This window comes from Lepidochelys kempii, chromosome 1 (genome assembly GCF_965140285.1).
Source record: "Lepidochelys kempii isolate rLepKem1 chromosome 1, rLepKem1.hap1, whole genome shotgun sequence".
NCBI lineage: Eukaryota > Metazoa > Chordata > Testudines > Cheloniidae > Lepidochelys > Lepidochelys kempii.
Window position 1 is genome coordinate 131,503,157 of NC_136380.1, and position 25,654 is coordinate 131,528,810.

General features: G+C 43.0%; 1 protein-coding gene across 8 annotated transcripts in view; it reads right to left on the reverse strand.

The window, feature by feature from the left end:
- The window catches only part of PNPLA4 (patatin like domain 4, phospholipase and triacylglycerol lipase), a 42,564-nt gene extending 17,269 nt beyond the window's left edge, over positions 1–25,295 (reverse strand). The window contains exons 1-6 of one of the 8 annotated variants that reach the window (XM_073354407.2): positions 25,073–25,295; positions 22,456–22,804; positions 21,052–21,169; positions 11,350–11,534; positions 5,941–6,035; positions 5,622–5,757 (exon numbers count right to left, since the gene is read on the reverse strand). In XM_073354407.2, coding sequence (XP_073210508.2) covers positions 5,622–5,757; positions 5,941–6,035; positions 11,350–11,534; positions 21,052–21,169; positions 22,456–22,614 — 693 coding nt within the window. In that variant the 5' untranslated portion in view covers positions 22,615–22,804; positions 25,073–25,295. Of the gene's footprint in view, positions 1–5,621; positions 5,758–5,940; positions 6,036–6,932; positions 6,955–10,818; positions 10,963–11,349; positions 11,535–20,303; positions 20,323–21,051; positions 21,205–22,455; positions 25,044–25,072 lie in introns of those variants that run through there. The other 7 variants (XM_073354474.2, XM_073354418.2, XM_073354428.2 and 4 more) reach the window with 7 other exon arrangements.
- Positions 25,296–25,654: the final 359 nt, after the last annotated feature.

A 25,654-nucleotide genomic window follows, 5' to 3' on the forward strand; every position in this document is an offset into this window, starting at 1 on the left:
CCCTACCAGCCATTAAGGAAGTTGGGGTGAAAGCCCTTGAGGTAAGGGGCATAAAGAACCCAGAGACAGATGGCAAACTGGTTGTAAAGTCACTGGATTACAGTTAGGTTGGATTCTCTGTTTACCTAGATAGGGTGGAGTAAAGCTTGACCTCGCTGGAAGGCCAAATTTTGGGAACAGAGACCACTACACTGACAGAGCGACTGTCAGCAAGGGGTACTATATGGGGAAAGAGCTTCTGTATCATGCCTGGCCACAAGAAAGCAATCGTGTAGCAAGTGAACCCCTTCACAATCACCAGGTCTACTGCATACACTGATGGGACCCTACCACTTGCAAGGAAAATTACTTTTTTTCCCCATTCTCGTATTTCTGAAATATTAGAGCGCTTCCCTTGCATGAAACAAAGTCTAAGCCAGTACTGGTAAATATCCCTGAAATATGACTTTAACCCACCATCTCTCAGCTAGATCCAACTTTTTTCTTTTAATTAAAGTAAAATCAATGTTACTTACCACAGTGTGTGTGTGCACAAGGCTCCCAATGGTAGACAAGAAAATGATTATACGTGAGAATTCATGAAGGAATGATATATAAGCATTCCAAAATATTGCAAATTGTGTGGTTGTGTACAGAAAGAAAGCAAAATGAGGAGATTCTCTTCCTTCCCCCAATGGCAATATAATTAATTTACTGTTTCATTCCATTGGCAGGCACTTTCTCACCTGCTGGGCCAAGCCTCTCACCTAGAACTCTGAGTGTCACAATTAGCCAGCAACGGGATCAGGAGGAGGACCAAGGAGGAGCAAACAGCACCTTGCTTTTAGGAAAACTAAGCAGGAGAGAGGCACACTCCATGAGGAGAGACAGCTCCAGAAGCTCCTGGATAAAGAGGGTGAACAGGGAGCAGGACCAAGGGCTCATGACCAGAATGATGAATATGTGCACCAGCAGCATGGTTCAGCAAGCTCTTGTGCTGCTCCACAGCCACTTCATGGCACAGTTCAAGCACCAATCCATGTGCCAGCTACAATGTCTGTAGCTGCATAGATACATGTAGACATTACAGGTCATGACTCAGAATGGTTGGGCAGTGGAGTTTGGAAGGGATGGTGAGAGAAATCACAGACAGGATTTCTCTTCTAAAATACTGACAGTTTTATGTTTGAGAGAGAGAGAGCAAGACCCCTGCCCAACAGATGTACCCCATCTCTGAGAAACAGGGAGGTGGCAGAGCTTGCAGTTTTTCTTTGCCATACAGTAAGTATTTTCAGTCAGCCATAAACCCTCCAATTTCCTGATTTAATGTTCTACCAACACTTATTAATATTAATCATATGGTCACTGTAGCAGTTATTCAAACACTCAGCCAACTCAGAGAAACCAATCACTGCTGCTGGACACAAATCTATGATGCAGTCTTAATCCGCTCTTAATATAACATATGAAATGCACATCAGGAATAAGACGCAGATCATTGTCTCCCAAGGTCAGGGGTGGGCAAACTACGGCCTGTGGGCTGGATCCGGCCCACCAGCCACTTTAATCCGGTGCTCGAGCTCCCGCTGGGGAGCGGGGTCTGGGGCTTGCCCCACTCCGGAGCTCCAGCTGGGAAGCAGGGTCGGGGGCCACTCCCGGAAGCAACGGCATGTCCCCCCTCTGGCTCTGCATGCTGCTCCCATCCCAAGCACTGTCCCTGCAGCTCCCATTGGCCGGGAATCACAGCCAATGGGAGCTGCAGGGGTGGTACCTGCAGATGGGTCAGCACGCAGCAGAGCTGCCTGCCCGCGCCTCTGCCTAGGAGACAGAGGGGGGACATGCTGCTGCTTCCTGAAGTCACTTGAAGTAAGCACCACCTGAGCCTGCACCCTGAGCCACGTCCCCATGCCCCAACCCCCTACCCCAGCCCTGATACCCCTCACGCCCTCCAAATCCCTCAGTCCCAGCCCAGAGCACCCTTCTGCACCCCAAACTCCTCATCCTCAGCCCCACCCCAGAGCTCACACCCCCAGCCGGAGCCCTCCCCCCCATTCCCCATGCCCCAGCCAAGAGCCCCCTCCCACACCTTGAACTCATTTCTGGCCCCACCCCAGAGCCTGCACCCCCAGCCACAGTCCTCGCCCCAACTCCAATTTCATAAGCATTCATGGCCTGCCATACAATTTCTATAGCCAGATGTGGCCCTTGGGCCAAAATGTTTGCCCACCCCTGCTCTAGGTAGGTCACAACCTGTTAAGCCATCAGTTAGATGCGTCAGAGTGGGCAAAACATGATGCCAACACAGGCCACCTCTCTCCACTCCCATCCTGTGTGTCTTTGGAAACACCGCATAAATCTGCGCTGAGATCAAGAAGTAGCCACTTACCAGCCACATTCTCCTCCCTATTCTCAGAAACTGGTAAAACAGCTTTTCTCAGACAATCCAAGGCTTTCCAACACATCCTCATTTCCCCGCTCCCTCAAGAGCAGCAATCCCTCTCCTGTCCTCCTACCACAAAGTCCTCTGTACCTGGTTCCTCCCCACTTGATATAACCAAAATTTTGGTTAGACCAGCCTGCAAATAACATGAGTTATTAAATCTTTACTGCACAGAAACATCAGTGGGTGTTCACGAACGGCAATGGCATTGGCACATTCCCTCCAACCCATCAGGCATGCATGAAGCGGCTTCACAGAAACCGTCATGTTTTTTCTTCTTTATTGGTGCTTACGCACTGTAATCCTATTAGACTGCACAAGCAAATAAGTGAACCTGTTCTTAAACATCATTCACTGGAGTCCCTCAGAAACTTATTGGGTGCCGTACAGTACCTTGGGTAAAACTAGACTCACTGCAGCCCCAAAACCCTCTGACGCCTTATTTACCCATTCCTCTGCTCCCTAATACTCCTCTCCTCCTGCTCTAGGAAGCAGTCACCTGTCTATTCCCCCCCTCACCCTCCGCCCCAAACACTTGAATTACTCGCAATAAAATTGCCACCCATGACTCAAATTAACACATTTAAGGATAAGATAATCACAAGGTTTCTGTGAAGCCGCTTCATGCATGGCTGGGTAGTTCGAGGGAGTGTACCAATGCCACTGCCGTGAGTGAACACCCACTGATGTTTCTGTGCAGTAAAGATTTAATAACTCATGTTGTTTGTGACCAGTTGTTTCTGTTAAAATATAACATGCTTCTATTTTATGGGGAGGTTTATTATGAACACAGCAGAATAATAAAGAGGCTGGTCAACCTCCAGCCACTCAGTCCAAAACTCCTTTTATCTTAGTGGAGGCTTGTGGTTAGCTCACCCTTAAATGTGTTAATTAAAGAGTGAGCTCACAGCCATCTATCTCCACAGGGCCTGTGATTCCTCCAGTCATTGGTATTTCTCAGTTTAACAGTACAAGGCAGAAGAAAGAAATAACTATTTTTTATTTTGGGGAAAGTGAGGTATGGGATGGTGCAGGAGTGCAACAGAGCCCATCTGGCCAAGTGTAGCACAGCCCTAGGGCTTACCGAGCCTGGGCTGAGTGTCCAAAGTGCACAGGAGTTTGACAAACTTTTCTTGAGTTCCAAGTCTGCCAAGGGGTTGGTATGGGAACCCGTGCCCGCCCACTCCACTGGGTTCCAGCTCAGGGCCTTCAAGTCAGGTAAGCAAAATCAGGATTCTTCGACTCTGACAATGCCCTGATCTTTTTCCTACCTTTCCCTGGATCTTTGCAGGCTCCCCACCCTGTTGATCAGTTAATCCGCTCCTGGACTGTTGTTTCTGGGAAGCTCTTTAGTAGTTTGCTGTCAGGAGCTTTTATCTTCAGCCTGCTCACTTCTCTGGTAACTGTCCCGCCACTCTGCCACCCAGCTCTTTTATCCTCCCAGCTGCTTCAAGGCTTCCAATCGGTAGCAGCCTGCAGTGCCTGTATTAATTCTTTGGTTGCTGGGCCAGTATGGGATTCATTCACCCCATGACAGGGGGTTTCTTTCACTCAGGAACCACTCAGTCAAATGACCCCAAATTTTGATTACAATGTTATCCTGCATCCCCATGACACAAACCTAATTTCAAAGCAATCTGAGTAACCAATCAGATTTGAAAGCACTTACAGTGTTGATAAGTGAAAAGTAATGCACATTGGAAAAAATAATCCCAACTATACATACAAAATGACTGGCTCTAAATTAGCTGTTACTACTCAAGAAAGATCTTGGCAGTCACTGTGAATAGTTCTCTGAAAACACCCGCTCAATGTGCAGAACTAGTCAAAAAAGCTAAACGTCTTAGGAACCATTAGAAAGTGATAAATGATAAAACAGAAAATATCACAATGCCACTATAAAAATCCATGGTATCCCCACACCTAAATAATTAATGCAATTCTGGTTGTCCCATCTCAAAAAAAGATATATTAAAATTTGAAAAGTACAGAGAAGGGCAACCAAAATTATTAGTGATATGGAGCAGCTCCATATAAGGAGAGATTTAAAAAACTGTGATTGTTCAAGCTTAGAAAAAAGAAGACTGAGGAGTGATATAATTGATGTGTATAAAATCATGAATGGTATAAAGGCAGTGAATAGGGAAGTATTATTTATGCCTTCACATAACACATAAACTAGGGGTCACCTGATGAAATTAACAGGCAGCAGCTTTAAAAGAAACAAAAGTACTTGTTCCCATAATGCACACTCAACCCAAGTAAGTTATTGCCATGGGTTGTTGTGAAGGCCAAAACTATAACTGGGTTCAAAAAATAATTAGGTGAGTTCATGGAGGATATGTCCCTCAATGGCTATTAGCCAAGATGTGCAGGGATGCAACCTCATGCTCTGGGTGTCCCTAAACCAGAAGATGGCACTGGATGACAGAAATGGTTCACCTGATAAATTGCTCTGTTCTGTGCATTCCCTCTGAAGCATCTGGCACTGGCCACTGTCAGAGACAGGACACTGTGTTAGATGGACCATTGGTCTCACCCAGTATGGCCATTCTTATGTACAAGAGTTGAGCTTTAAAGCCCATAAAATGGCAGGAATGTAAATCTTGTAGGCATTTTTCTGTATTGTTGTATGCAGTCTGTAAATAATGTACATTTTCTTAAATACTGTTCTCAGTTTGGGTCTCACAAAGATTTAGTGGGTGCTACACACAACTTTGGGTAAAACTCAACAGACTGAGACCATTTGATCTGCATCACATCAATAGTTTGAGCTCCTGCTCTGTACAAAAACATACTATCTAGAAACTTTTTGAAAAATGGCTAGTTTTTTTCAGGGTTTGTATCTCTGGAACTCCTAGCCCAAATTTGGGTCACTACCCTTATCCTGCACCATCATGAGGCACACCAAATTTGAAAGGAATCTGATTAAGCATGTTGATTTTAGAAGACTTAAAAACATTGACCTTTAAACAGAAGTTGTGACACAACCTTAACTATAGTGGTGCTGCTGTGCTACTATATTTTTGCTTGCCTTGGTTATGTGGGCAGTCCCACTGAAGTCAGTGAGATTACTCAAATGAGTAAAAGGAATAGGATTTAATCAAATTACAAAAATAATAAAAAAAAAAAAAAAGATGTCCCAGACTTTGGGAGACAGGCATGCATTTTCATTTACAGAAGTGATATGCAACTTTGTTACCTTAATGAGGTCCTCCCTGGAGGAAAAATTTGAAACCAAATAATTTTTTCCATTTTTAGTGTTGGTGATTGATACATAGAGACGATTCTCTGCTATCTCATGAGCATTAGAAGGAAGAAAAGACTCTATACCTGCCCTGTAATAAAGAAAATGATTAACATTATTCACCATTAATTATTGAACAGCTTATAAATATTTCAGAAGTGGAAGAAAGCTGAGCTTTCCATAGTACAAATAGCCTTCTATACTTTCTCACTATTTTCACGAATTTTGAGTTTTATATAGAATTGAACTTAGAAAAGTTCATTAAGATACATACCTAAGTCGTGTCATGAAATCATAACCTGGTGTCACTGCACCAAAGTACAGTTTTCTAATTTCCTCTGCAAAGTTATAGGTAAACACTTCGCATTCCTGAAAATTAAAATGCTTGGTATGAAAGGTTATGTAGTTATTAAAAACCATGTCCACCTGAATAACACCAAATGTTAATTATAAATAATTGTAGTGTAATGGTTTATCCATAGCATATTAATTGATGAGCATTTACTTTACCAAAAAGGAATTACAAGATAACTGATGAAGTCTATGTCTGCTCACGTCCCATTACAGACAAACCAGATGTGAATAAGACAAATTAATTACTTCTCCACACCACACCATCTCACTTGTGTATACCACATGGGAAAAAATGTGAAAGAAAGTTTTATATATTTATATATTCATAGAAAATAAACAGCATACCTTACGGATTTTTTCTTTCACCTGATATATATATGTGTGTGTATATATATATATATATATATATAAAAATCCAAAAGGTATGCTGTTTATTTTCTATGAATATCACCCATTAGATGAGGAATCCGCTGACATGTAACATTGCAGAAGTTAGCTTTTATATCAGGGAATTTCAATGGAAAGCGACATCTTAAAATTCACTTAACCAATAAAGATACAGTTGAGGTATTTCACTACAGCTGTATAAAAAGAAAGATTGAAAAGGTATTTAAAGGCTCCTCCCTCACTGATGCAAAAGCAAAATTTCTGCAGTTGTTGGGAAAATTAACAAGCACTGGTGACAACTGAAGTGGGTAGGCAAAACTGACAGATAAAAGACATTCTGAGAGTAAATCTTCAGTAAATACAAGCAATTTACATTGGAATAAAGGTAATATTGCATCTGATCCACAAGGGCCAGTTCTCTGAAGCTGCTGAACACAATTACTTTATGTACAGTAAATATATTTTTGTGACAACATATTAAATTCATATTTACTTGCAAGTATGGAATATACTGCTATCTCTCACCATTTTATTGAGAAGTCTTGCAACATCTAGTGTTTTTCTTAAAGTTCCAGGTCCTGATGTCATGTTATAAAGGTAAGAATATCAATTTTTTAAAAAAAAACCCTAAGTTTCCAAACCTCATTGTTGCAGATCAAAGCTTAGAAATATGAACCCTAAAATGTCAGAAGCTCAACTGTCAGAAGGCAAATAAAAAGAACCCAATATTTATTTGCTTTTAAGATGATTTTCAGAGGGTCTAACTTTGGACTTTGAATGCTTGAGATTAGCAAAACTGTATTTGTATGAATTCCTATACCATTTTGTGAAAAGAGTTATTCCAGTTCTAGTGTCTCGAAGAACCTGCTATCCAGTTTTCAAAACTGGTTTTCAAGAGACATGTTGTACCTAAATGTACTTTAAGTGTTCAGTTGTATATTAGAGTGGTCTATAAATAGCTTAGAGTTTTTTGGTTAATAGCTTTCTGCATGATGAAATACTAAATTTGTTGCAATAAATAAATAAATTAAAAATAGAGTCTTGGATCAACCATTTGGAGACATCTGGTTACAGGGATTTTTGTTCGTTTTTTTGGGTAACATGTTATAAAATCAGTGCTCAGAAAAGGTAAAGATTGACAGCCCTGAAAACAGAAGGCATGCTATCCACAGAAGAGATATATACCATTGGCAGCAGTAAAACTTTCCCATACCTTGCATGTGTCTTAAATCTGGCCCACCTAAGTGCCCGAGGAAAATTTAGTCTCCCTACTCAGGCTCTCTGTATAGACTGGCAACATATGTGTGAATTAAATGCCAACTGTGATAGATTTGTACTAGAAACAAATCTTCACTATAACATGTCTGAGACCAACTTATTTCTCACAGGTCAAACAGATATCAGATAGGAACTACTGACAAATTGCGCTCTATAGGGCATTACCAATTCCAAATCACCTGTTCATTTAGTCTCTAAGGTGCCACAAGTACTCCTTTTCTTTTTGCGAATACAGACTAACACGGCTGTTCCTCTGAAATATGTATTACAGGCTATTGTTTTGTATGACAGGATCTAGTCATAATAAGAATTATTCACTTTTGCCATCAAAAAGAACATCTCCTGTTGACAACTACTCAAAGTTATGGTCATAAGATATTAAACTATTCAAAAGCATCAGTGTGACTTAGGAGCCTAAGTTCCATTTGCAAAAGTGACTTAGTATTGATATGCCTAAAGATGCAGAAACTAATGAAAGTTAAGTGCTTAACCTGCTTAGGAACTTTTGAAAATCACATTTGGCACGTGTCACATCCCAAGTGAGTGCCCTAACCACTGGGCTAAAGCTTACAAGGGAGCTAAGCCACCACCACTTCTTCACTACCAAAGTTGTGAATCTAGTCCTCCTTTCCTTTGTTTTAATCAAAAAGCCTGAAAGTAAAATGAAATTTTTGGGTCGAAATGTTTTGTTTTGACATTCCTGGAATATTTTGATTTGTAGGAAGTTTTCAAAAAACATTTTCCCTTCAATGCAAAACAAAACTTTTTTTTCATTTTTTTTTTAATTTTACAGCAAACTGAAAAAATCCATTATTCACCAAGCACTAATTACAGCTCACCTCACTTTTAGACTCTCTCCTCAGATTCAGAAACCCACACAAGATCTCTGTAATCAGGGGTGGGAGAAAGTCCTAATTATTTGTCTAACTTAGCCATATTTGAAAAAAAACCTAACTTGTCTAACAAAGTTGCTTTTATGGATATCAAATATGTCTATGTTGGAATGTTCTTTGTAACATTCTTTGTTCATGGTTTGGCTCAGTTGGAATTTTTTGCTAATGGTAAGAATATAGAATTACAGTGACAGAAAAGTTGAACAGAAATTTCAATAGAAATGCAACATTTGAATGAAACACATTCTATCCACAAGACTGAACTGTCTTTGGGTAACATCCATGTAAATTAAGAGATACAGTAGAACCTTGAGTTATGAACATCTCAGGAATGGAGGTTGCTCATAACTCTGAAACATTTGTAATTCTGAACAAAGTGTTATAGTTGTTCTCTGAAAAGTTTATAACTTAATACAGCTTTGAAACTTTACTATGCAGAAGAAAAATGCTGCTTTCCCTTTATTTTTTCATAGTTTATGTTTAACACAGTACTGTACTGCATTTGCCTTATTTTTTCGTCTCTGCTGCTGCTTGATTGCGTACTTCCGGTTCCAAATGAGGTTTGTGGCTGACTGGTCAGTTCGTAATTTTGGTGTTCGTAACTCTGAGGTTCTACTGTATTATTTTGTCCACTGGAGGGCTCACATAATTTTCCATTCGTGCAACAGAAACAGAATGATGAAAAAGTTAATTTTTAAAAATGTAAAGAAAGGCTAGAGACCTCAAATAGTGTTCTCTAATTCATATAATGATATCTGTACATGCAAAATTTCATTAATATCAGACAATGTAATATGTACTTTATTTCAATAAAAGAGCAAAACCAAAACTTTTGGGCTTGTGCTGGTAGTCAGTGAATGATCATTTAGTTTCATTTTTACATTTTGGGTTGGATTCTCCAGTCTACTAAGGCCACTTTGGGCTGCATAAGAAGTGCAAAGTGGCCTTCAAGCAGCCGAGGTAGTGGAGAATTGCTGCTGCAGAGAACTCTCCATCAGAAAGCTCTGCTGCTCCACTCTCTCTCCCTCACCACTTCCAGCCTAAGGAGGAGGGGATATTTTGGAGGGGTAAAGCCTGGGTGGGACAGGTAGGGGGAATGGCAGAGCTCTGCCATGCATCATCCTCCATTGGTGTAAGTTCACAGCGACAGCCCGAAATTGAGCAGGGCTACTTGGCCCTGAATCAGAAAGCCATAACTGGCTTCCTGCAAACATGCCCTCAATCATCCACTCTTTACTCCACCCAATCAGACCTTGGACAAAATAGAGAATCAAAGCCTGTAACTGTATGCGCTAATATCAATCAATTAAGAAAGCACCTGTAAGTTCCTTATATCTCCTTCCTTACAAGGACAGCAGTGCATGCTTACTGAACAGTGTCTGCAGTTGGCTGTGACTGTCAGCCTAGGACAGAAACTGATTACCACTCTACAGCAAACTTTAATAAATTAAAAGCATATCACCAGCAAAAATCTCACTCATCACTTCCCTCATATTGTCCCCTAAACCCAGGTTTCTCAACCTTTTTCTTTCTCAGCCCCTTCTGCCCCCAACATGCTACAAAAACTCCAGAGTCTGGGTGGTGGTGGTAAGGATTGGGGGCTCTGGGCTTCAGGTTCTTCCATCTGGGCTTCTGCCCTGCAGGACATCGGGGCTCCGGCCCCTGGGCACGGACCTCGGGCATAGGTGAAGTTTGACTTCTATTTGGGGTGGGAGTGGGGCAGAGCCAGCAGGGCTCAGGAAGGGAGCACCAACTCCATCCCCAACTCACCTCGGCAGACCACCCAGCTTGTCTGGGTTGGGGGAGGCGCAACCAAAAATTATAACTGAAAGGGTAAGGGGTTCAGCTCAAAAAGTTTGAAAACTGCTCAGGGTGCAGGGAGAGGGGTTCTAGGGGCTGTGCCAAGAGACACACACACACACCACTACTGTCGCTGCTCCCCGAAGGCTCTGCAGAACGAGATCCCCATGCCCAGGCAGCTCTTACTGGTTGTACAAAAGGAGCTGGGAGCTGAGGAGCAGCCACAGCCCTGGGCACCAAGAGAAGACAAGGGAGCGCTGCACTTCCTCCTCCATGAAACCTGTCAGAGCAGCAGACACCCCACACTGCCCAGTTCCAACTTCCCACCACCAACCCGGCTAGGAGGCGGGGCTTCAGGGGTTGGGGAAGAGCGGTGTGTGGAGCTGCCGCTGGGACTGCTCTGCTACGGTTAAGGCACTGCAGTTTGGGGGTCAATGCACCTCTGATCTCCCCACCAACTCTGCCCATGGGCTCGGGGCTTCTGCTCCACAGGGCACCAGAGCTTGGGGCTCAAAGACCCCCTGAAACCGGCTCATGGATCCCCAGGGGGCCACAGATCCCCGGTTGAGAACTGCTGTCCTAAACTACAAGGATACAAATAGTGTATGTGCGTGCACACGTGTATGTATGACTTTACATATATCAACAAATCTTTATACATATGTGACTTTAAAATTATACAGCTAAAATATAATCTTATTATTTAAATTGAGCACATACTTCGTTAGTTGGTAAGTATTTTTAAAAACTGTATGAGGAATATACACAGACTTTCTTTGTTAGGGAAAACAAAGAGTTGTGAGCTCTGCTCCTAGACAAGAACTAAAATAACAAACAAACACTCACAAAATAAAACAGTCAACCAAATAAAAATAGTGCCAGCCTAAAAACCTTACTTTAGGAATTTAAGTTTTTTTTTTTTTTTTTTTTAAATTGCTACATTCTAAATGGATTAGTTACTTTTCAATTACCTCTATGTTTTCTGGCATTGTTAACAGAACTGTGGCAACCAGTGATCCTGCAGAAGCTCCTGCAAAAGCCTTCACAACCTTCAGTAACTTCTTACCATGCCTGCAAAGAGCAGATGCTGCCCCCAAGTGGTATATACCCAGAAACCCACAAGCTGCAAATGACAGGTTGAGATGTTTCATTTTTGCTGTGGAAACAAAATTTTGCTATCAGGAGATGGATCAGTTAAATGCTTTAACACATTTATTTTTTGCTATATAGCACACACAAGCAGAATATCTAAAAACAGCTGGCTTATTTTCAAAAGAGCTGAGCACCTTCAACCCCCAATTAATTCAACAGGAGCTTGTAGGTGCACAGCATCTTTGAATTTCAGGGAAATTGTGTTCAAAATGCTGCTTCGTCAAATACTGCTCCATTTCTATTGTTCCAACTGGAAAATTACTTTTATCCACAATAAGATATTAATAAAGTGTTTTTATAAATGTTGTATTCCTTTGTTAAATTAAAAAGTTTAACACAATATATTGAGTAGATATGTTTTCCCATATTTGGCTACTTAGTAAAGACAACTTTAAAAAAAATAAAATAAATGATTCTAGTCATTTTCCAGAACTGTTTGATGGATTGGTACAGTTTAAACCCATATTGCTGCTGGCTGACATGGTTAAAATTGCTCCGAATTGTAGGTAATTACATCTGGTCATCATATTCACTTTTAATGCGCAGTACTGACTCTAAAATAGTCCTCTTGGAAAAACACATTTTTCCCTTTCATTATTGGAATTAATTTACTTTAGAAATGCTACCATCAGCATCCAATAATGCAGAGACAAATTTCTGTAAAAGGCATTTCTTATTCAGAGAAAAGAAAACACATGTTATAGTTGCATTTGTGAGAAGACAAAAGAGACACAAACTATAGTTTTAAAAAAAGTAAAACAAAAACCACCACACGTTGATTTCAATGGGACTACTCAAAGAAGTAAAGTTAAGCAAGTACGTAAGTGTTTACAGGATCAGGGCATCTGCCTACGTTAATGCTTAGCATGGCATCTAGAGCACTTAATATTAAACACAGCGTTAACTAGAGTTCAATTGCCCAATGTGTAACAAAGGAATCTGAGTATCAGAGAGGTAGGTGTGTTAGTCTGTATCCACAAAACAACGAGGAGTCTGGTGGCATCTTAAAGACTAACAGATTTATTTGGGCATAAGCTTTTGTGGGTAAAAAAAACATTTCTTCAGATGCATCGTGGGTTTTTCCTCACGAAGGCTTATGACCCAATAAATCTGTTAGTCTTTAAGGTGCCACCAGACTCCTTGTTGTTTTTAAAGGAATCTGAAATCTTTTACAGGATTGAGTCTACTCTCAGCTTTAGGGAGGACAAGAGTCCAAAGCAATATTATTAGAACCCTTAAATTCAAAGCTGTGTTTATACAAGGGAATTTTAAAAACAAAATTCCCACCAGTTTTACCATGGGCTCAACTGAACCTGCAGCAATATTAGAGAGAAAAAAAATTTCCCCAAATTTATCTTGAGTAGACAAAACCCTAAAGATCTAACTTCTTACATACCTCCAGAAACTTGCAAGATTCTGCTATTGCTGATCATAAAAGCCATATACTGTATGGAAGATAGTTAAAATAAGCAATAAAAAAATAAGCAAAGTATGCCACAGAAGGCCTCACTCTTATGATCTCAGACCTTCAGCAAAGGATTAGGAAATGAGTGTTAAAAGGGAATGGAGAACAAAGCTAGATCATATTGTTCGAGTTACTCTCCCAGCCTCAAGATACCTTTAGCTCCTAAAACACAAAGGTCTAGACGAATGCCTAATGAGAACAGATTTGTTACTCTAATTAACTATATCTTTAAATTTCCTTTGTAAATTATCTTCCTCTTTGCACTACCAAAACCCAGTAATTAGCTTATGTATTTTTTCTCTATATAATCCACTTATTTCATACAACTTCTTCAGTATGTTTGGACTGGACTTGTAAATCATGCAAAAATAAAAGCTATAAAACTAATTCTCTTTGAATATATTGCATTTTAAAGGTAAATTTATCTGAGGGTGCCAAGGCATGCCAATGTTACTACAATAATAAGGTTGTTAAACCTCAGTGTGCTTCTCAAACATATGTTCACATAAAGTTACAGTGATGGATTCCCCCCTGGGGTGCCACCTGGAACTGGGGTACCACTGAGCCTCCCTGGCCCTGGGTGGTACCCCAGTTCCAGGTGGCACCCCAGGAGGGAATACTGTGCTTTATACTGTGCTGCTGTGATCAACCTGCACTTTCACCAGCACACATACTGGTAGGTACACACTCAGCTGCAGTTACATTCAGACGCTGTGTCCAGCCCCTACATGGGAAGGTGCCAGCTAGGGAACATCCCAGCTACTCAGGCACGCACCCCCTCTGGATTGTAAACCCAAAATAATACCATCTCGCGCTGCACAGGGAACTTTACAGCATAAGATCATGAAATTCGTCCCCTCCCTCAGTGTGGAGAGGAATACACAACAGTTTTCTGCCCCAGTTATGACTCCCACACACTGGTTTTAGATAAAGCAAAAACAAGTTTATTAACAACAAAAGACAGATTTTAAGTGATTATAAGGGACCGCAAACAGATCAAAGCAGATAACCGAACAAATAAACAAAAACCGCAAACTAAGCTTAAATATACTACATAGATCGGATATGAATAGCAAATTCTCACCCCAAGTGAGGGTACATGCAGGCTGCTGTTTCTTAAGGGGCAAGCTGCATTAGTTTACAGCTTGGAATCCCCAGGTGTTCCGTTCACAGGCTAAAAACCCTTTAGCCTGGGTCCAGCACTTCCCCCAGTTCAGTCTTGGTTCCTCAGGTGTTTCCAGGAGTCACTTTGGTTGGGAGTCAGAGAAGAACCACAGTGATGTCACTCCCCTGCCTTATATAGCTTTTTTATATGGCGGGGAACTCTTTGTTTCAAAGCTTGGTTCCCCCATGCCAATCAGTAGAAAAACACTGATATCCCATGTCATAAATATAAAGGGAAGGGTAAACCCCTTTGAAATCCCTCCTGGCCAGGGGAAAGCTCCTCTCACCTGTAAAGGGTTAAGAAGCTAAAGGTAACCTTGCTGGCACCTGACCAAAATGACCAACGAGGAGACAAGATACTTTCAAAAGCTGGGAGGAGGGAGAGAAACAAAGGGTCTGTGGCTGTCTGTATGCTGGGTCTTGGCCAGGGATAGACCAGGAATGGAGTCTTAGAACTTTTAGTAAGTAATCTAGCTAGGTATGTGTTAGATTATGATTTCTTTAAATGGCTGAGAAAAGAATTGTGCTGAATAGAATAACTATTTCTGTCTGTGTATCTTTTTTGTAACGTAAGGTTTTGCCTAGAGGGGTTCTCTATGTTTTTTAATCTAATTACCCTGCAAGATATCTACCATCCTGATTTTACAGGGGGGATTGCTTTATTTCTATTTACTTCTATTTTTATTAAAAGTCTCCTTGTAAGAAAACTGAATGCTTTTTCATTGTTCTCAGATCCAAGGGTTTGGGTCTGTGGTCACCTATGCAAATTGGTGAGGCTTTTATTCCAACATTTCCCAGGAAAGGGGGGGTGCAAGTGTTGGGAGGATTGTTCATTGTTCTTAAGATCCAAGGGTCTGGGTCTGTAGTCACCTAGGCAAATTGGTGAGGCTTTTTACCAAACCTTGTCCAGGAAGTGGGGTGCAAGGTTTTGGGAAGTATTTTGGGGGGAAGGACGCGTCCAAACAGCTCTTCCCCAGTAACCAGTATTAGTTTGGTGGTGGTAGCGGCCAGTCCAAGGACAACGGGTGGAATATTTTGTACCTTGGGGAAGTTTTGACCTAAGCTGGTAAAGATAAGCTTAGGAGGTTTTTCATGCAGGTCCCCACATCTGTACCCTAGAGTTCAGAGTGGGGGAGGAACCTTGACATCCCAAGATTCAGACCAGCACCAGGTGACCTGATCACATGTCCCTATAGTGTCACAGCAGCCATCACTCGGAGGCTGTTTGTAGTGTCCCCAGGAAGGCCCCCAGGTGGGAGATAAGCTTCTTCTAAGACCTATTGTTTTCTCCTAATGGCTCATTAACCTGAATGGGCCATCTAGACTGAGAGCCTCTTGCTTAGTGGATTTAAGATTAAACTCGATAAGTTTATGGAGGAGATGTTATGATGGGATAAGATGGTTTTGGTAGCTAAATATTCATGCAGGAGTGGTGGGTGAAATTCTGTGGCCTGCGCTGTGCAGGAGGTCAGACTAGATGATCATAATGGTCCCTTCTGACCTAAATATCTATGAAATAGTGAGCGTTCCCCAGGTATAAACACTTTTGTAATACAGATACATAATCAATATTCTTAACTTCAGATACAAAAATGATACATGCATACAAATAGGATAATCATATTCAGCAGATCATAACCTTTCCAATGACATCTAACATGACTTATCTTGCATAAAACACATCAGAACTATGTCATAATTATATCATAATATCACTGAAGAATTTGGGGTGAAGCGTGACAGTTACACAGTCACTATGGACAGATTTGTTTGATCCTCATTAACTCATTACCTAAAGGAATATTTGAATTCTCTAGGCATTAAGACTCTTTGTTTTCCCAAATTTAGTTTGCATGCCTCTAACACATCCTTTGTGTACAGTACAGGTTTCAGGGCTTCATATGGTCATGTGATGAATGATCAGAAGAATAAAGCATTCCGAAAGAGAAGCCCCTAACAGAAGGTTAAATCCTTTATGTTAAAGGATTAAGGTTAAATCCTTCATTTAGTACGGATTAAAAACAGGAAGAGGAGAAAGATTTCCTCTTTGTATACAGGTTTAAAAATACCTGAAAAGCTCTTCTTGAAAGTCTATGAAAAAGCAGCAGAATACTTTCAAGAAACAGACAGTTTGATATATTTTATACATTGAAGTCTGTACTTTGTTTAAACTTGTATGTTGAATGTCTTCCATACAGACTGGATCAGGTAACACAGAAATGAATCATTAATGTATGGGAGATTTTTTGTCTAAAGTGTAAGACCTTCTTTAAAAAAAAAAAAAAGTTTATCGTTTAGATGGTGTTAATTAGAATTCACTGAAAAAACACTTCCTACCTTATCTCTATTTTTTTTGTGGGGGAATATATAGAATCTGTAATTTACAAAATAATAGATGGCTATTTCAAGAAAGATGAGATACACTGTAAACCAACTAGCTGTATAATAAGCAAATTAAGTGATATGTGAGAAAAGTAACTGGAGAATATATATGAATATTTTATGTAGAATTGTTGAGACAATACAAAGAAAAAATAAATGCCATAGAAAGTGTATTTTAAGAAGAAAGTGTAGCAGGGAGAGAGCAAAATAAGATTTGTTCTGAAATCAGAGCAGCTTTTTTTGGTAACACCTACATATGTAAGAGATAATCTAAGCCTAGTGTGTACTGAAATGGTGACACTGATGCTTTTTGAAGTGCAGGGATGTAGAAAAAGAGAGAGGAAAAAATGATACAGACTAACTAAAACCAAAAGCTGTGGTCTGTCATGGAGCTCATTGGGAGGGTCTATTTTCCTCTACATTTCTCCATAACCTTAGTGGCAACTTTCAGAATCTTATTTTAGTTTCCAAGATAAAGTATTTACACTTTATGTAACTTTTTTGTTTCCTCTTTAGTCTGTAAATTAATAAATACCTCCCCTATTTAATCTACATTGAATTTGGCGTTGACTGTTGTATCTGGGAACATCAGATATTTGTTGCTTGCCAATGTTTTCAAAGAGAACATAATTGTGCATTTAAGGGATGCAGAAACAGGTAAACGTGACTTAAGTGCAGATCCATCTTAGGGTATGTCTTCACTAGGACATTAAAGTGCTGCCACGGCAGCGCTTTAAAGTGGCTGTGTAGTCGCAGCACCAGCGCTGTAAAAAATACCACCCCCATGAGGGGAGTAGCTCCCAGCAATGGTGCACTGTTTACACTGCCACTTTACAGAGCTGAAACTTGCAGCTCTCAGGGGGTGTTTTTTTCACACCCCTGAATGAGAAAGTTTCAGCACCGTAAAGTGGCAGTGTAGACAAGGCATTAGTGTTGTTGTAGGAACAGAGGGAAGAATCATAGAATCATAGAATATCAGGGTTGGAAGGGACCCCAGAAGGTCATCTAGTCCAACCCCCTGCTCAAAGCAGGACCAATTCCCAGTTAAATCATCCCAGCCAGGGCTTTGTCAAGCCTGACCTTAAAAACCTCCAAGGAAGGAGATTCTACCACCTCCCTAGGTAACGCATTCCAGTGTTTCACCACCCTCTTAGTGAAAAAGTTTTTCCTAATATCCAATCTAAACCTCCCCCACTGCAACTTGAGACCATTACTCCTTGTTCTGTCATCTGCTACCATTGAGAACAGTCTAGAGCCATCCTCTTTGGAACCCCCTTTCAGGTAGTTGAAAGCAGCTATCAAATCCCCCCTCATTCTTCTCTTCTGCAGGCTAAACAATCCCAGCTCCCTCAGCCTCTCCTCATAACTCATGTGTTCCAGTCCCCTAATCATTTTTGTTGCCCTTCGCTGGACTCTCTCCAATTTATCCACATCCTTCTTGAAGTGTGGGGCCCAAAACTGGACACAGTACTCCAGATGAGGCCTCACCAATGTCGAATAGAGGGGAACGATCACATCCCTCGATCTGCTCGCTATGCCCCTACTTATACATCCCAAAATACCATTGGCCTTCTTGGCAACAAGGGCACACTGCTGACTCATATCCAGCTTCTCGTCCACTGTCACCCCTAGGTCCTTTTCCGCAGAACTGCTGCCTAGCCATTCGGTCCCTAGTCTGTAGCTGTGCATTGGGTTCTTCCGTCCTAAGTGCAGGACCCTGCACTTATCCTTATTGAACCTCATCAGATTCCTTTTGGCCCAATCTTCCAATTGGTCTAGGTCCTTCTGTATCCTATCCCTCCCCTCCAGCGTATCTACCACTCCTCCCAGTTTAGTATCATCCGCAAATTTGCTGAGAGTGCAATCCACACCATCCTCCAGATCATTTATGAAGATATTGAATAAAACCGGCCCCAGGACCGACCCTTGGGGCACTCCACTTGATACCGGCTGCCAACTAGACATGGAGCCATTGATCACTACCCGTTGAGCCCGACAATCTAGCCAGCTTTCTACCCACCTTATGGTGCATTCATCCAGCCCATACTTCCTTAACTTGCTGACAAGAATACTATGGGAGACCGTGTCAAAAGCTTTGCTAAAGTCAAGAAACAATACATCCATTGCTTTCCCTTCATCCACAGAACCAGTAATCTCATCATAAAAGGCTATTAGATTAGTCAGGCATGACCTTCCCTTGGTGAATCCATGCTGGCTGTTCCTGATCACTTTCCTCTCATGCAAGTGCTTCAGGATTGATTCTTTGACAGCTTCACCTCCCCTGTTCAGAGACTTCTAGGGGCTGGTTTGCCACATGGCACAAACTAGGGCAATCCCAAGGGCTGCCCTAACTGGTGCCCCTGTTATACAGAATGCCTATGGGCCATCGTAAAGACAAGGAGACAAGCTTACCTAGGCCATAGACCCTACCACTCTCAAATCAGTCCTTCCCGCCTCTGGATCACCCATGTCTCATACATCCTTCCTGCATCTTCTGTGAAGCAAGAACAGAGCAGACAGAGCAAACTCTATGCCTTGAAGAAGGCGTCTTCTTTACAAGGGATATTTTTTTGGAACAGGCTTACACCAGTATACCAGCACCTTTGCACCAACTTAGGTAACGAGAAAGGGTCCCAAAGAAATGACAAATCTGACATTCTGAACAGGTGGGCAAGGGCACAGAGAATTCTACAATGTACCATAACAAGGTCCCTAGGGTACAGATCTGGTTAGAGGAAAGCCAAAGAACATAAGGGTATTTATAAATTTGTAGTATTGGAGTAGGTAAAATGAAAAACACTCATGACTAAGCCTTTGTTTTTTAAAGTTCTGTCCCCTTTCCTCTGTCCCAAAATATCTATGTATCAAACCTATTCAAATTTAAAACTAATCCTTCCCCCACAACTCCCCTCCCCCACAACCATTTAAAGCTTCCTTTATAAGAACAGCAACAATTTTACCCGGCCTGTTTGCTGATTACACTGGACCACTGACCAATACAGGTGGTCACTAGTTCAAAATTCCAGTGCTGCAAATAAAAGGCTGTCAAGCAGACAGAGTCCAATGTCAGTGGCATAAAGGAACTGCTTGAATTCCTACTGCCACGAGCCTTCTTAAGTGTTCCATAGAACTGTTATTTAAAGATGTGCAGAGACCTTGAATGAAGTGTAAAAAGAACTGAAGATGCAGCTACTTATGTGTGCAAACTCATTTGAACTGGAAATGTATTTTAAGTGCCAAAGAAAAATCAATTTCTATGTAGTTGGTATTTCTTCTCTTAATCTGTCTTGTCTATTTAGGCCCTAATCCTGCAATGCAATACATGTGAGTGGATGAAGAATGTTTGCTCACTCATTGAGTCTGCAAGTACTGCAGGACATGTAACTTTACACACTAAACATTTGAGGGCAGGGCTGTCTCTTACATGTGTATGTACAGCAGCTAGCACAATGGTGCCTCTATCTCTGTTGGGCTTCTGGGAAATACTGTTACACAAATAATGGTAAAAAATATTTTAAAAATAACAACCCACAGCCTAACATTTGCTATAGACTTATTTCACCAAAATTTTTAACGAGAATTAACAAAGGAACTGCCAACAAATGGGCCATTTTTATGAACAAAAATATACTGAATGAGAGCTATCAAGCAGTTTAGATGAGACACGATAAATATTTGCACTAAATGAAAAGACTTAAAATATTACATTAGCATGCTGGATGGTTAGCTACCATGCATTGCTAGTTCAATAAACAAGCTTACAATTTAACTTGGACTTTATCTTGAGAAAATACGCGAAGGCATGAAAGAAGAGATGCAAGGTATTCACAAATTTATATTCACACTGGGGCAGCTTTCCAGGGATTGTAAAATAACTATCAACTTAATAAGCATCAAGAAATCAGATAGGAGTAAATACTTATGAGAGTCTTCCTTTGGTGTGTCTTCAAAACCACAAAAGCCCCAAGTGGTGAGCTGTATCAAACGCAGAGGCTCTAATTCAAAAACTACTGAGGTCAAAGAGAGTCCTTCCATTGATTTCAATGGGCTTCTGATTGAGCCCAAAGCTCACACAAAGACTCCATTACTAAGTCACCTCATGCTACCAACATACAAGCTAAAGTTATGGAGTAAAGAACTACAAAATAATACCAGATTGCATCCTTGTCATTTGGTAGACCGTTTCAGCTTCTTCTAAATCATCAGCCAATTCCCAATAAAGTATACAGAAAGAGTTCTGCTGACTTCAACTGGATTGGACCAATAGTGTATTGGTTGAATAAAATTTATTTTTTAAATTGCAGAATGTACCACAGTGAACCATAATAATTATTATTTAGTGCACTGTGGAAAAAATATAAAACTCTTTTTTATTAGCAATAAAAAATTCTTGTATGTTGTGGGGGTTTTTTGGGTTTTTTTTACAAAATACTTAACTCTATATTATACAGTAATTTGATGAAAAAAACAAGATATTTGGGGTTTAACTGAGAACAAAAGTATTAAATACCTTCCATCTTGAGTTGTCTTTCATCATATGTTGCTTTGGGCCCTTTCCCATAGGCTGTTTTAACTTTCTTAGCACCAACAGCGGTTGCCATGTCCATTATCAGCCATTCATTCTGTACCTGGGACACCCATATTAAGGCAATCAAAGGTTAATCTTTTGAAGGAAAGAATAAAAGAAATGGTTGCAGGAAAATCTCAGCTTATTTTTTTTCTGAAGTATTTAAAATAATGCTGTGAAAAATTACGATGTGCTTTTTAAAACTAGCTGGGCATGTTTTCCTTAGAAAGATGAATAAAAGCTCCATGTCATTTACATATTTGTACAGTGTAACACTCTTCCATAATATATAATATGCTATTATTTATAATAAACAACAGCATGCAGTAATTTACACTTTCAAAGCTGAAACTGATCTAAGTAAATGTCTAAAACTAAGTACAGTAGACCAGTGGTTCTCAAACTAGGGGCGCTGCTTGTTCAGGGAAAGCTCCTGGCGGGCCGGGCCAGTTTGTTCAGCTGCCGTGCCCGCAGGTTCGGCCGATCGCAGCTCCCAGTGGCCGCAGTTTGCTGCTCCAGGCCAATGGGGGCTGTGGGAAGCGGCACAGGCCGAGGGATGTGCTGGCCGCCCTTCCCGCAGCCCCCATTGGCCTGAAGCGGCAAACCGTGGCCAGAGGGAGCTGCGATCGGCCAAACCTGCAGATGCAGCAGGTAAACAAAAGAGCCCGGCCCCCCGGGGCTTTCCCTGAACAAGTGGAGGCCCTAGTTTGAGAACCACTGTAGTAGACTACGCCACTTACAAGCAGTATGTGTAGAACATGATGTGCAAACACCAAGATTAAGTTTATATTTCATAAATGATCTTGTCCACTGCTTCAATCATGTTTCCACAGCCTTAGGCTTTTCTCCTTGCATACCTTCCATAGTCATACTCAAATTCTATGCTCTAATCCTACCTTACCAAATCCTTTAACCTCTTTTTCTGGTCTTCATGCCTCATCCCCCCCACACATGAGGACTAATTCCCGTATTCAGTAAATCAAATCACCTCAGTTCATGCCCTCCTGCAAGTCTCTCCTAAACACTTATTTCTTTCAGCTAGTCTTCCACCTGTAATCATCTCATTTTTACTAAAACTACACAGAGGTTTTATTTTCCTCTTAACAAAGCTAGAAGAACAACAAGAAACCTATATGGCAAGTTACATATCTTCTGTTACTTCCCTACCTCTACCCCTTAGTCCGGTCATTTTTCTGAGTTAGTGTCCAAACCTGCAAACCCTTATGCGAGTAGTCCTCAATTCATCAAACCCTAAGACAGTAAACTCTAGTTGAAGGAATCTGGTCTTGTTGAAAGAGTACCATGAATACCTATACCATAGAAAAAATAAATTAAGTAGATACTTACTTTATATGTGGATTTAACATGTGTGGCTCTTACATGGCAGCAACCCAGAACACCCGTCCAAAACTGGTGAATTTTGAAAAATATGCTACCATGCAGTCCATGCTCTTTCAATGAAGGCCATTGCCTTTGGATGCTACACATGTGTTTAGTGGCCCACATTCCTCTACAAAGTAGCCCTTGAATCCAGATGGTGTAACAATGAATGGATGTGCTCAGAGCAGGATCATTTTACAGCCGCAGACTTGTAATGAATGAGGTAGTTACGCCACCACCAGATGAGTGTATTGTTGGACATTACAAGGTTATGCAAGAGAAATGTCCCATCATCCACTAATAATATTTAAAATATCTGGTGGAAAACACAGAAAGCCAAAATCAAGTTGAATGACAATAAAAAAAAAAGCTGTATGTCAAGGCCCTTACCATACAATGGGAGCCATGTAGAAGGTAATCAGTAACACATCATCAAACTGATCTATAAGGACTCTGCTTGCACAGATTAGATTGCAGGATTGGGCCATATTTTGCAAGTGACAATACAAGCTCTAGAGAAAGAAGGTGGGTGAGGTAATACCTTTTATTGGGCCAACTTCTGTTGCTGGAAGAGACACACTTTCGAGCTCAAGAACTGTGTAACCGTGTCTCTTTTATTAACAGAAGTTGGTACAAAAGATATTACCTCACCTGCCTTGTCTTTCAAATATCCTGGAACTTTTTGAAAGTGGATGGGCCTAGCCCATCCCCTTTTTGCCATGGACCTGCCCCCACCCCATCTCTCTGCCCCCTGTTGGCAGCCAGTGGGGAGCCTGGGCAGCTGTTGGATGCCATGCCACGGACCTTCCACCTGTCCAGGGTAGGGGGTGGAGAGCAGTCCCAGGCCTGTGTCTCTGCTCTGCGGCCCCCCGCCCAGAGTAGGTGGAGGGTTCCCAGCTCCCGGCCCACTCTGGCTTTCAGCTCGGCCGGAAGAGGCAGGGGCCCCTGGCCCCAAGACTTTTGGGAGGGCTCCACTGGCCCTGCCAGAAACCAACACAGCTACATCATTATAAATACACGCTCGAGACAATTACATAGAAGAACTGAAAATGCATTCCTTGTCTGGAAGTTAATTAATGCTAAGTGTCAAAAAAAAAAAAAAAGATAATGTAGGAGGGAAGATTGCCTTGACTTCCACTTCAAATAAAACACTGTCAGATCCTGATAATCCACGATCATAAAGGGAAAGCATCATCTTGAAATGCAGTCAATTTCAAATGGGAGTGAAAGGCAGCTCAAATGGGAGGGATAAGTCACTACACCTGCCCATGAGTGCCCTTTCCAATGTAGTCTGTTGTCCAATCACATTCATTTTATTTTTAGAATTTTGGAGTGATTTGTTATTGCCTCAAACACCTGCACTGACTATGCAAGAGAAACTGTGTAACTGCCTATGCAGCGTCACCCAATACCAGGCCCAGCCTTGGGGCGGAGGAGGAAGAGGGGAACCTGGGTGACTACCCAGAGTGCAAGTGGTCAAGGGGGTGCCGTGCAGCAGAGCAGAGGTGCGCGCTGCTGGTGTAGTGTCAGAAACTCCTCTTGGGTGGCAGGAGAGCACCATGTGTGAGGGGCGCCCAGATTTCTCCCCGGTTCCTCCCAGCAGAGGAACATGGGGGAGCGGAGGCGAGCAATGACACACAGATATGGCTCCCGCACCATGTTCCTCCATGCTCCCCTTGCATAATGACAGGTTTCAGAGTAGCAGCCCTGTTAGTCTGTATCTGCAAAAAGAAAAGCTACAGCTCACTTCATCGGATGCATCCGATGAAGTGAGCTGTATCTCACGAAAGCTTTATGTTCAAATAAATTGGTTAGTCTCTAAGGTGCCACAAGTACTCCTTTTCTTCATGCTCCCCTCGGGGACTGTGATGGGGAGAACGAGGAGCAACAGCAAGGGCCCCCTGCATCTAGGTCACTTTCCCCATCTGGGCTGTGAGGCGAGCACCAGGAGCCGCTGCTCTCTGCCCTTCTCTTCGGCAGCCAGGTGGGGAAGTGACCTGGGCTGCAGGGAGGGAGCCCTGATGTTCTCGCTCTCCCCCCGCCCCCGCGGGGTGGGCGGAAGCAGCCGTTAGAGGGCAGCCAGCAGCAACGCCCGCTGCTCCGTGCATCCACCCCAGGTTCCCCGCGCGGGCGCAAGAGGCGGTGCAGGGGCTAGGGGCGACGGAGGGCGGGGAGCCCGCGGGGGGGCCCAGGGCACCATTTCCCCTAAAGCCGGCTCCGCGCAATACACGCACGGGGGGGGGGGGGGGAAGGAAAAAATAACCCGAGTCTGAGCGGGGCTGTCACAGTCTCAAAGTCCGCTCGGAGACGCCCTGTGACCAGCGGGGAGAGGGGAGATTCCCCCCAGGCCACAGCGCAGCCCCCCAGCCCGAGGGGGTCATAATTGGGGGGGGGGGACCCGCCGCCCCCGCACGCGGAGGCAGGACAGGACGCGCCGCCGCCGCCGCCGCTGGCTCCTAACGTCAGAGCCCCGCGCGGGTCTGGGCCAGGGAAGGGCGCTGGGGAGGCCCCCGCACCGCTTCTCCCTGCACGCGCTGGCCGCCGCCGACGCGCCTATTGTTCTACCAACTCGGCGCCAACGAACCGAGAGACGCTCCCCGGCCCCACGCCGCCCTCGCCAGGTCGAAACCTCGCGAGATCTCGCTTCCTGCCCGCTGGGAGGACGCCGACATCGGGAGCTCGAGTCGCGCACGCGTGGGACGCGTCAAGAGGCGAGACAGAATTAACACGATGCGCCGCTCTGCGCCGTTCCACTCGGGATCGGGCTCGCGCGCCTCACAACGGGGTCGGTGCGCGAGGACAGACGGCGCTCCCGCGTCTCGTGGCCCCTCCCACCCCCACCCGGCGCACGTGCAGTGTGCTCGCGTTGGAACGAGGCACACGATTTGCGACAGAGGAGGTCCTGGCAAAGTCCTCCGCGCCCCCGCCCCTCCCTCGCGCGCGCAGGGAGTGGGCGACTGGCCGGGGTCCTGCGCGAGCTGTGGCACGTGCGGGGCCCGGCAGGCGCTGGAGCCCCCGGGGCCTGAGCAAGGGGAGGGTCCGTGAGCTGGGCTGCGGGGCGGCAATGAGCCGCTGCATCCGGGCGTTGCCCCCCTAAGCTTCTTGCTTAAGGCCCGGGGGGGGGGGGGGGCAGTCTGTCGGGTGCCAGGCGGCCCGCCCAGGATCC